The sequence below is a fragment of the Phaseolus vulgaris genome, chromosome 3 (assembly GCF_000499845.2).
Source record: "Phaseolus vulgaris cultivar G19833 chromosome 3, P. vulgaris v2.0, whole genome shotgun sequence".
Classification (NCBI taxonomy): Eukaryota; Viridiplantae; Streptophyta; class Magnoliopsida; order Fabales; family Fabaceae; genus Phaseolus; species Phaseolus vulgaris.
The window spans coordinates 39,402,405-39,415,650 of NC_023757.2; the positions used below are offsets into that span (position 1 = coordinate 39,402,405).

At 28.4% G+C, this 13,246-nt stretch overlaps 1 protein-coding gene across 1 annotated transcript; it reads right to left on the minus strand.

The window, feature by feature from the left end:
* Nucleotides 1-8,457: 8,457 nt before the first annotated feature.
* Nucleotides 8,458-12,005, minus strand: LOC137807600 (uncharacterized). The gene is made up of 4 exons (XM_068608317.1): nucleotides 11,821-12,005; nucleotides 11,531-11,736; nucleotides 11,206-11,435; nucleotides 8,458-8,963 (listed from the first exon to the last, which is right to left on the minus strand). The coding sequence occupies exons 1-4, from the start codon at nucleotides 11,910-11,912 to the stop codon at nucleotides 8,685-8,687; spliced, it is 807 nt and encodes a 268-aa protein (XP_068464418.1). The 5' UTR covers nucleotides 11,913-12,005; the 3' UTR covers nucleotides 8,458-8,684.
* Between the last annotated feature and the right edge of the window lie 1,241 nt (nucleotides 12,006-13,246).

Below are 13,246 nucleotides of genomic sequence, written 5' to 3' on the forward strand. Positions count from 1 at the left end.
AGGTTGAGACGACATCTTTAAAATTGTGTAATTTTTTATTAGATAGTCTCAGGTACATTTAAGAAATGTGTTATGTGTTTACAGAGGTTCATATGACCTCTTTAAAATTATGTAAATTTTTATTTGATAGTTTCAGGATACTCAGAAGTCTTTCATCTTTATGGACAAACTCTTTGTCTTGATCTGAAAAGAATAAATGTATATAAAGACATTCCAAATACTCAAAACACTATTCAGAGATAATCACCAATGCAATAATAAAGGTATAATAACCCGATATAAACAAAAATCAACCTCTATTTGGAAAATTCTTCACTTTACATTATTTTTATTGGATTTTTACATATATGGATATTTATGGGTGACCTTAAGTCTTATATAATCAAAGTTTTGTCATTGCTTACACTTAATATTTATCTTAATTTAGCTTCAACCATTTTATGTCAATTTTTTTTATAAATGTGGTACAATTTTATATGTTAATTATAAAAATAAACAAAATTTTTAAAAATTATCATAAGTTGTGTTAAAATATACAATTTGAGTTAAAATCTTATTAAACTCAAATTGTGTTACTTTCACATAACTATAATTCAAAAAGTATCACATTAATTTCTTTGTAACAAAGTAGTAAGCATTGACACGATTTATTATTTTAATAAATTTTAATTTTTTATCCATTTTAGTAATTAAAGTGTAACATTTTACCATGTAAGTAAAAAAATATAGAAGTAGAAGTAATCTAATTAATTAAAGGTAGTTTCAATATCCGTTTAATACAAAATAAAAAAATAATAATATCGAATGGTGATAATTTATTAAGAAAAAAATATATCATTGGATATTTACCTTACTAATGGTATAGGTTTTGAAGATAAAAGAAAATGTGGGAAACAACATTGTAATTACTTTTCTAATCACTTATGTGTAATTGTATGTATTTTTGTGAAATTTTCCAAATAAAAAATGAAATTTACGTAATTTATTAGCTTTTCATAGAAAGTTTGTCAAATAAAAAAAAGTGCATAAAAAATAGGGTTAAAATTTGTTAGACAATATTATAACATTGGATACAATATACTTTAGAAAATACAGCACACTGAAATTCTTGACTGAAAAAATAAAAAATAAAAACGTCGCCAAAACGCAAGGGGACTTTCAAGTTTGAAGTAGGATATGCATTACCCATCTTGCCCCCCCAAGTTTGAATTTGATTTTGACAGGATTAAGTTTGTAAAAATTAAATTTGACATTTTTGAGAATGATTTTAAATTATGCCTTGAAATGTCCTAATTCAGTGTTTTATATTATTTTTAAAATAATTTTAAATAATTTTGTACTAAAAAAATTATCAATATTATGTATATATAACATAAATTTATATTTATAACGATATTTTTCATTTTAATATATACTGTAAAATGAATTTTAAATTATAATTTAATTTTTAATATTAAAAGTCATATGTATATAAACATGAAAATTAAATTGACGTGGTTATCTTCATGTATTATAAATAATATATATATATATATATATATATATTCCAATGTTTTAGACTTATATTATTTTTAAATTATTCTATATAACTTTTTTATCTATCATTTTATTTTTATCAACAAGTAGAATAGTTTTGATAATTTGTTGAAAGTAAAGTAAAATAATTAAAAATAAGTAAAAAAAAAAAAATCAGATTTTGGTTAAGCAACATTAAAAAAATTGTTTGTGGGTTTTCTTAATTGAGTGGACATAATCTTAGAATGATATATGAAGAACAACCTTTGTTTAAGTGTGTTTCTTCATCTTTTTTTATATATTATAAATATAAAACTAGGAAGAGATTTTACGTAATTTTTTAATAAACAAAATAGATTTGAAATTCTCATTAGCCACAAACTTTCATCATTTGGAAATTGTCTTTATAATAAGACAAAGAATAACTAATTTCAATTTTTATGAGGATTGGATTAATGAGACTAAATTAATGTAAACATTTTTTCAAAGGTTTATTTCAATTATACTATTCTTCTATGTTCTTAATATTTGTATTAGTTTGATTACTTTTATTCTTTAATTAAATTTGTATATAAGAAAATATTTTTAAATCGGAGAAAACATATAATTAGAATTAATTATTTGAATAAGATCTATTTAAAAACTCTTATTTTATAGAATTAATTATAGGTTATAATTTACAATTAAAATTACAATCAATTAGCTTATTTTAATTTGAAGAATTAGATTTAAATAATTTAATGAATCGATTATATGATTAAAATTTATTAAAATGTTTTTTTTAGTCATTTATATAAGGAGTACTTGTGTGAAATTCCACCATAACATTACATGTCAGTTTATTACATCAAATCCTTTCTTTTCGTGTGTGATTTTTTTTTTCCACTAAGGATTTAACATGTTTAAATTGTGTGTTAATTGTTCAATAACCATTTAATTTATGTATTTTTATTTTTTTAAGATATATAGAAGGATCTAATATTAATTGTGTCTTTTTTAATTATTAATTGTTTCTCCGTATAGAGGTTAATAATTTCAAGTTTAAAAATCAAACCATGAAGTCTTTGTTATTCCTTCCAACATAACCAGATACCATATTAAAAAATGGACTTTAGGTCTAATTCAACCTCATAAAACCGACTTATGAAATGAGATTTGCACCCACTTATATACAATGAAATATTTTCATCTCTAGTTGATGTGAGATCTCCAACACTTTATTTTTATTATGTATAGTTTGATTTTATTTAAAAATAAAATATTTAATTTTTCAAAAAAAATAAAATAATAAACAGGCGTCATATAGTATGAATATTACATTTCTTTAAATTTTAATATTTAGACTTAAAAATGTATTTCACTATTTGTGAATAAAAAGACAAGAATCATAGGTAAGCAAAGTTATTGTGTTTCTGATGAATCCGTTTTTCAAAAACCAATCAGCACATTGATTGGGCTCACAAAAACACATGTTGGAATGACTCCAAAGATGATTATGAAATGGCCTTACATGCTTCATAATTGTAGCATAAGGTTGCGAAAACCCGCATTCCAAGTCAAAATAATTTTATTCAATTTTTGAGTTAGATAAACATAAAAATAACTCATTCAAACTCGTTAAAAAATAAAATTAACCACACCCAAATAACATCATGATACCTAAAATAATTGCTCATGAAGGTTTAATACCAAACTTCTTTTTATATTTATTGAAAAAAATTATGAGAATATTAATTATTGATAGGTATTATGTTTATAATAATTTCAAGATAAATACCTAAATAGTCTCTGACGTAAATTCTGTGTCACGGTTCTTCTTTTCTGTAGATAAAATTATATATTTATTTTTATCAATAAATAAACTTGTATATAACATAATCTTTATACAAAAAATAATCTTATTCAATCTTGATATTTCTCTTTTTAAATTATAAAACTTAAATACATAATTACATATTTACCTTTGAATTCTGGATTTAAGAAATTATAATCCTTGTTACTCGAACCTGTCAATGAAAAATATACTGTTATTTATCTTTCTTTGTAAATAAGAGCCACTTTCATATTATGTAATATTTTTTACACATCCATTTACCTTCATATTGAAATCAGTACAATTTGTCTTGCACCATAGTCATTGTCAAAATTTTATCACTTGTAACTTTGATAAAGTATAGAATATTAGGATTGAATGAAAACTTAATTTAATATCACTTCTTTAAACAAAATAAGTCAACAAACTAACAATGATAACTTTTATAAGAACACATTCATGATTCATCTATGAAATCATCACTAACACACTTTTACATATCATGAGCTAGATATTGCAAAGAAATATTATATTTCTCTTGGAAATAATAAACAAGGAGTTTTTTTTTTCTTTCTATTTTTATAAGAATATCCCTAAACATACAAATAACAAAACGAAAGTCTTAGATTATTCATATTGAGAGTTTGCCCATTTCATATATAAGAATAAAGAAGATTTTTGTAAGTTAGCTCATAAAACAAACTAAATGAGAATGATTCACACATAAATCGTTTTACTACCTAAAATACTATAATTTATGAAGGAAAGAAGGGCAACAACTAAAATGCATAACACAAAAAATTATTTATCCTAGAGACAATCATTTCCTTCATTTAACAATGTAAACGTAAATGAGAACATCGATTAGAATGGAAATCAAAGAAAAAGTTCCTTACATTAAGTCTTCGATGGATTATTTTTAAATTAATTATACACATTTCAATATGTTCAGAGTGAAAACTAATCAAACCATCTTGAGAAAAATTTGGTGACAAAACCTACTCTCAACATATATAGAAGAACTAATTATCATGCATTTAACAACAAATTGTAGCTATATAAGAACAAAAAACCACACAATCTTGAAGAAAAAGAAGAAGTTTGTCATACTCTAGCCATACACTATGTCTAAATTAATTACATACATTTTAATATGTTTAGAGTCAAAACTAATCAAACCATCTTAAGAAAAAATTGGTGGCAGAACCTACCCTTAGCATTATTATGCATTTTAAAGCAAATTGTAGCTAAATAAGAACAAAAAACCATACAATCTTGAAGAAAAAAAGAAGTTTGTCTTACTCTGGACATACACTATTTCTAAATTAATTATATACATTTCAATATGTCCAAGGTGAAAACTAATCCAACCATCTCAACATGGTGACAAAACCTACTCTCAACATATACATAAGAACTTATTATTACGCATTTAAAAGCAAATTGTAGCTAAATAAAAACAAAGAACCACACAATTTTGAAGAAAAAAAGAAAAAGTTTGTCATATTTGCAACAACTCTTTCTATCTTGACACTTTTCATTGACAAAATTGCTATGCTTTTTATTTTATCATTTCCTGCAATTGAACCCATATATAAGACTTAAGGAATCTTTGATAGCGACAAAATTAACTATTTAAAATTAAAATTCAAATATAACCTTGAACTTACAAAATAAAAGAAATAATTAATTAGTATAGAACGTGTAATCTACCCAAAAAAAGATCAACCTCAGGGAAGTTCTGATGGTAGGCAAAGTCGTCCACATACGCTTTCAAATTCAAATTCAATTTAAACAATGGAACAAAAAATCTCCATTAGACAAAAGAACTTATTGATTTGGTCTGACCTTACCAAAATGGAGAAAGACAATGCATAGGGTTTGCATAGTAGAGTTTGTAGCATATAGAAAAGTACTTTGTTCTTGAGATAGAGATAAACATTTAGGCTTTGTTTGGATTAGGGAGTGGAAATGAGGGAGTGAATTTGAGATGATTTGAAGAGAAAGTGTAAAGAAAGTTAGAGTATTTGGATTAAGGTAAATAGAGGGGAAAGTGTATGAAAAATGTATAAAAGTTGGTGAGTGATGTGATGAATGTGATTGAAATTGTATATTTTTTAATTGATAAAAATGTAACTTTACACATTTGTCCTTATATTTAAAAATTGATAAAAAAATTAATTTGATTGATTATTTGTGAAGTTTTTATAAAGTTTTTTACTTGATTTTAGAAAATTTTAAATATTTTGTATACTTATAATTATTTTATAAATTTAAACTGATATTTATAAAGTTTTTTACTTTATTTTTAGAAAAAAAATATTATACATAAAAATATCAGAAAAAATTTAAATATTAATAAAAAAAATTAACTACCAGAAAACTCATTCAAACTTTCATTAATGAAATTTCATTAATGCTCAATAATATACTCATGTGATTAAGAAAAAACTTTGAAAAATCAAAAGGCAGCAACATTCTATTAACATAAATAAAATAAATTACAAATTCCTTCTTCTCCACATTTCATTCTCAGAATATTACACTGCATGGCACGGGCTGCTATGGCAGGGGTTGTTGGCACATGTTGCTATAGAAAATAGGTAGTAGGTGAGGTATGGGTAATATGGTAAAATCAAAGAGTTTCTCTTTTAATATTCTCAACCCTATTTCACATTCTTCGCTTTTCTTTGCTCTCTATTACCCACAAATTCCCAAATACAAATAAGCTAATTTTTTTCCTTTTCAATCCGGGTGAACAGTAATCACCCGAATACAAACAAAGGTTTAGACTTCTTATAGCATGAATTTGGCAAAGCTTGAGTAGACACAAAAGTGCAGGGTTGTTGCACAGGAGAACAATTAGTCTCTCTGTTTGTATATAAGAAGATAGGAAGATATTGTTTACGCGGATTAAAAAACGAAGATTCTTTGTGTTTGATTCTATTGATTTGCAAGGAAAGAAAAGTGGTGAATGGAAGAAAACGTTACCTTCTACAATGCCAAGAAACAATAAGAAAGACAACTGGCTTTTTTTTTATTACATTTTTATCCTCCTCTACAACAATATAAAAAAATTATCCAAATATATAATATAATATAAATAAAATAGTATTAAATATTCAATAAATTTATATTATTAAAATATTTAATAATATTATTAATATAAATAAAATAATTGTTTATAATAAAAAATAAATTTATATGATAATATTATAATTTAATAAATATATAAATATAAAATAATAGTATTTGTTATATTTAGATATATTATGGATTAATTTTGTTTTAATATACTAAAATTTATTGTGTTTCTATTTAGTATGATTTTTACAATTATGAATATTACATTTTGTAATTTAAAAAGAAAAAATTAACTAAAATTTATACAAAATTTTATTTTTTAATTAGTAAGATAAGGGTAAATTTGTAAATTTATATTTTTAACATTTTAAAAAAATAAAAAAATCTCTAAAATCTATCCTATCATTCACAAACTCTAATAAATTTTGTTTACAACCTGACTTTCTTTATATTTTTCTTTTAAATCACTTCAAAAATTCATCCATCAAATCATCACTCTAATCCAAACAAAGCTTTAGAGAAAGTGTGTGGATTGGTGTTTCACAAAGGCAAAGCGTGGATCATAAGCCTTTGGTGTAGGTTGTCGCAGAGGAGAAAAATCATAAAAGTGTGAATTAGTGTTTCAGAAAAAGAAAAGCGTGGATTAAAAGCCTTTGGGTGTAAGTTTCTACAGAGGAGAAAAATCAGAGAAAATGTAAATTAGGGTTTCAAAAATACTATTTATCCTAGTGAAAAATTAACCAAAGAAAGAACCAAAGGTGTTGAGCCAACCACACATCTTTTGTTTTTGTGCCATGTGTCCGTTTTTGGTACATTTTGTTTTTTATTTTTTTGTCCAAAAATCCTACTAATGACATGTGTCAAAAACTTCTGTTTGTGCTCCTCCAATTCTATTATGTATAGATTCCATTTTTTTATTTATTTATAATGATTGGATTTAGCAAAACTAGCATTTCGTCTATTACTTCAAAGAATCCTTTTCTACTTCCTATAGTAATATTCCAGCAGCTTGCACGACAAGAGAAAGATATTCCTTAAGTTGGTGTTTGGCGAGCCCCGTTTCTCACGTTGGTATTTTTGGAATCCTCTTTCACTTTTTGACTTAAGGTAATGGAATGATTGGTGGGCGAAAAACCTCACTTACTTCTTAGCATAATCTTCAGAAATTAACCGACGCACCTGTGACTCTCAATTAAATACCTGTAGATTTATCTCCACATTATTATTTTAATTTACACAATTAAATCCCGTCATAATATTACACAATGAAGGTAATTCTTTTATAAATGGATTTTGTTACAAAATATTGTCATTAAATCCATTTATGTCTCATACAGTCCAAAATACACATCATAATCATATCAACGGGATTACTCTCAACCTTCTCATATTCATTATACTTTCTATAAACTATACCTATATTTTATGCAGATGGAGACCTTTTCCTCTTCTTATGATCAATCACTTCATATCGTTGTTTACAGAAAAATCATCCAGTCACCACCTCGGAAATCATACGACTTCATCTTAGAAACAGATGACAATATATTAGAACCAGATTCAAAGAGAGACTTGTGACATAACACGAATTTGAGAATGCTTCATCAATGATTTCGTCTGTGAGAGAGAAAACTTACATGAAAAGAAGGATTGTGACGAGAACTTACATGAAATGTGTTATGTGAGATTACTGAGAGGGGAAAGGAGAGAGCAAGTCTAAAAAAATGGAAGAACAGTCAAGCCGAATGCTTGTGGCCAGAAATATTTTTACTACTTTTAAATGAGTACTACGTTGCATAAATATCCCTATCCCAAATTAACTGAAGTAAAACAGCTTAATGAGTTGTTGTGTAAATTTAGTGTAGTTTTTTACGCATTTTAACTATAAAGAATTGTTAATCCGTTAGCAGATCCCAAATTTTATATATAGACACACTCGAGTATTAATGAATACTTTATATATTTGTTTTTGCCTTTTTGGCATACTACCTGCTACAAGATCGATAGATCCATTGCACACAGTTATACCGTCTCCATAAACTTGGTTAACAAATCTGCAGCATAACATTCACGATATAATTATGGATTAAGCAGTTACATTTTCAACTGCACATACTTATTTTAATATATATTCATGCCCCCTGGATATGATTTTCGGGGTTGAAGGTTTAAAGATTTGGATTGGAAATGTAGTCATTTCCTAAGAGCAATGATGAAACAAATGTGTATGGCGGATCATTCCTTGGAAAAATCCTTTCAGCGCCAGCATGAGTTACATAAAAGAGCGCATGCGAGGCCTGGTTATAGACTGTGCCCCATCTACGTATATGGTTGTTCCAGTCATGTAGCAGGATCCATCACTGATTAGATAGATGACCGTAGAGGCCAGATCATTCTTAACATCAAGCCATCTCTCAAGTGGTGCCGCCTCCTTCACCAATTTCTCTGCTCTTTCCCTTCCCACGGATAATGGGAATTCATCCTGCAGGTGCAGACCTCGGGCAATAGCATTGACTCTGATCTGGTACTTCCCTATCTCCAAAGCCGAAGCCTGAAGAGAAAAAAGTAGTATTAGAGAGGGATAACATCAAAGTGTACCAACCAGCCTGTCTAACATTTCCAAATGTGATATGAAACTGTTGGATTGTGTGGTAGCCTTAGTTTAATTATTCACCAGTAGTAAATATCAGAAGTTCTGTGCAGAAGAACAGGAAATTTTAGCATAGTGTACTACTGGTATGGGCCTTAACTCTAGCCAAAGTGCAACAAGGAAAGTTCATGGTCGACCAAGAACACATAAGCTGAAGTTTATCTTGTCTTGTAGCACTCTATTGTAGCTACATAAATTTGTTAAGCGGCCAAAAGCATTCCAATTTGGCTCACCTCTTTTCTCTTGCTTTCTAAAACAGAGCAAAATAATTCAATAAAACAAGCACCACATTGGAATCGGTGCTTTCATTTTTAAATTTGATCACATCCTTATCATCCAATTCAATAACCAAATCAGATCCTTTATATGCACGAATTTTCTACAGAAGTTTAGAATAAATAGCATATTTGATGTATAAGATAGAAAAAATGAAGGTAAGAGAATTACAAAAATGATGGGGATATATTAAGGTATATGAGACTGAAAGGGGATCAGAAGTTTTTATAGTAGTCATGAGGAGAACATAGGAAGTTGCTCAAGGAAGTGGATTGACTATCTCAAGCTTCAAGGTTAGAATCCATGGTTTGGTTGTAGGGTTTTTATTGGTTCATTCTTGATTGAATCTTGGAAGGTTTCTTGATGCGTTCTTTGTGGGTCTTTGTAAAGGTTAATACGGAAGCTCAAAGTAGAAGATGAGTTCATGAACTCATGGTAGGGAGGGTGTTTAAGGTAGGATTGGTGAAGGGTTTTTGTCGCATGTCAAATCCAAGTAGGTGGTTGGTGTTTTTGGGTGGCCAAAGTATGGCTATATTATGCACACATTCAAACAAAAAGAAAGAAGACAAAGAAAAGGAGAGACTAAGAAGAAAACGAATGAAAAGAATAAGGAAGAAATTACCTTCCGAAGCTAACCAAGATTATGATTCAAAAAGAGGCTAGGAAATAGAAGAGTCTTGCACCACTCCAACTGGAGAGATAAGCAAGTATAATGATCACTATTTAAGACTAAACTCTCAAGATAAGAATGCTAAGGAGAGAAACTCTCTACTTCTCACAAGCTCTCAAGCTTAAGTACAAATGTTCTCAAATTACTTTTTATTCAAACCAAACTAAAAGTATTTACAAAGTGACCTTAAGACACTCGTTATATACGAGGCATGTGGGAAGGGAAGGAGGTCAGACACTTCCTTTCTAATACATGTAACCAAACACAAGGTTATTAACTTAGAAGTCTTTCCTAGCTAACCTTATACCTAAACAAAGAGTTTATTACACGTTTTTATCTACTTTCTTTAAGATTTTTTTCACTATATAGAGCTCTTCCTTTACCTCCTTCTCTTTATCTTCATCCATAGTTAGAAGTGGTCACTCCACATCCATGATCACATCAGATTAATATATTTTTATCCTTCTACAGGGTGAGATAGTGAAGAAGGGATTGCAATTGAATCATCCTTCTGAAAATTCTTATTTTTTGAATAAGCAACTAAGGCATAAAGAGTGATTGGGGTGTAATTAGTTTCAAATTGCATAGAGAACCACGTTCTCTGAACATAATGTCAACAAAATTTTGTAAGAAACTCCATTACACTAGGACACATCGTATCTCTAAGTCATGAGAATCTTACTTCCCTTTTCTTCACACACTAAAATCCTGTTTGCATAAATCTTTCTATAAGAGAAGAATACGAAAAACCAAAATAAATCTAACTTTTCCTGCAAAGTAAAATGCACTTCAAAAGTTAAGCTATATATGTTTATTTGAACTTACGAGAAAAGGTTAAAATTTTTCTCTTTTTTTCTCTCGCTTAATTAATTATCGAAAAACTTATGCAAACAAAACCTAGATATAAAATACACGAAATTCGATACACTATTAGACCATATCAATCACAGGGATAATGATACCTATAACACTTATACCATCACATTACAACCTCCAATTTTATTATTTTAATATTTTTTTATATCATTTAATTACAAATTTATCTTTTATTATATATATATATATATTTATATCTAAACCCGTGAGAGAAAGAATTGTATAGAACTCTCTCAAAGGATATCATTTCTCCAATCACAATTACGAGGTGATATGTAGAAGGAAAAACTAAACTAAAAAAAAAGTTATAACTAGTCTTACCCTCACTAACTGCTGCACTCCTGCCAAGACAGAGGCATATGCAGCAGCTCCCGGATACAACCCCCTTTCAGCGCCAAGTATGGAAGTTAAAAAGACGATGGAGCCCCCGGCGTTGAAATCCCGCATCCTTCGGCCAACAGCTTTTAACAAGAACCATGCAGCCATAAAATTTATCTTCACTATTTTCTTAAACTCACTCTCAGCCAACTCAATATGCTCTTGCATTTTTCCTGTCAAGAATTATCAGAAGCCCAATTCAATTAAGCTCAGAGGTCCACGCTACAGTACCTCATTCATCAATAATAATATCACTCTATTAATTTACCTTCGTAACTGTAACAGTTGACAAAAGCATCCAATTTCCCCAAAATCTGGCATGCCTTATCAACAGAGTGATGGAAAACCGATTCGCTTTGGTCTTCCATGTTCAATTCAACGACCTGCACAGTGCCTCTGTCGGATAGGGAGAGGGAATCCATGATTTTGCAGGCGATGCTCCGCAGGCAACTCTCATCTCCCAGCAAAACCAACCTGAACGAATCGATCATGCATTAAGAAAACAGAAATTAATTAAGGGAGAAATAACAAAAAGTGATTGGACGCGGGAGATTTCACCTGCACCCTTGCTTAGCTAAATGGAAAGCGATGCCCTGCGAAACGTCGTCGCCATTTGAGGTCAGAAGCACTTTCTTCCCTGACTTCTCCATTCTTCTTCAACCACCTTCTGCTCCAACTATCTTTCTCAATAAAATCCTAATTAGCACATGAAGACTTGTTGATACCAAACTCATCAAAATTATTAACCGAACAAGTAACTTGCATTGTTAAAAGGTCATGGAAAAATAATTGACAACATGAAAAATGCATATAAAATAATATACAATTTTTAAAAATAAAAGTGAAAATTTTGATAATGATACTTAAGCAGAAAATAAAAAAGAATTCATTTAATTACTACATATTATAGTTATGAATCAAGATTTTCTTATAACGATATTAAAAAAATTCGTTTAATTACCACAAAAATACTCTGATTAACATTGAGAAAAAAATGATGAAAATACATACCATGACAAAAATTTATTCTTTCAAAATGTTAACTTTATTTAGAAAGAAAACATAAAATTAATTACAGACAATAATTAATATCGTAGAAAATATATTTATATTACATTAAAAAAATACCACACAAATGGTATTGAAAACTACATTGGTGCTTTTACAAGTTTATTTAATATTTTGAAATCATTACTTTAAAATACACTTAATGAACAATAGTAACAAAAAATATATTTTATTATTTTTGTATGTTAGGCTTAGATAATCGATTATTATATATTTAAATAGTTCTTATTAATTTTTATTGATAAATATTAATGCATTCATTCTCAAGAAGAGAATGGGAGGGCATTTGAGATAAGACTATTTCGCATAGGAAAAAAATATAACATATAAAGATGTAAAAAGATATAGATTTTTAAGGTGTTATGATCTGATGCCAAGAGAAAGTGTCATTTTGGCTCTAACAACAATGGTAGGGAAGCCCGTGAAGGTTGATATTTAATCCATTGATGATGCCTCCCAAGGTAAGTTCACAACAGTTTGCTTAGTTTCTTAACTATTTGTTCAAGATGACTACCAAGGCTTTTACACTTTGAGCACAGCCATCAAGAATTTGCACCATGATGCACTTGGATAAATGCATGTCTTTGTAATCCTGTGTCCTTTCTCCCTAGGCTTATTTGTGTCACCTCAAGATGCTGCTGTCTCACATTAATCAACCACCATTAGACTTCTTTTCGTTCAAAAACTAGAATCATTCTCAAGAATCCTAGCTCCTATACCAATTGAATATAAATCAGAGTTATAAAAAGAAAATTTTCTGTTAACAATAGTGTTCAAATAGTTCCAAAACTCTAGATCTAGAATCTCTCACAACAATCTAAATTCACTCTTAAATCACTTGATATAATACTTTCTCATTGCCTCTTCGTATTTATATAGATCACAATGCATTACTTACCAACCTCTAACCAATTAA

What these genes read in the sequence shown, in the direction of transcription:
- LOC137807600 (XM_068608317.1), bottom strand. Translation starts at nt 11,912, where the DNA reads ATGGAGAAGTCAGGGAAGAAAGTGCTTCTGACCTCAAATGGCGACGAC. An exon ending in TTAGCTAAGCAAGGGTGCAG is followed by an intron (nt 11,737 to 11,820) that starts GTGAAATCTCCC and finishes CGATTCGTTCAG; the next exon opens with GTTGGTTTTGCTGGGAGATG. An exon ending in CAACTGTTACAGTTACGAAG is followed by an intron (nt 11,436 to 11,530) that starts GTAAATTAATAG and finishes AATTCTTGACAG; the next exon opens with GAAAAATGCAAGAGCATATT.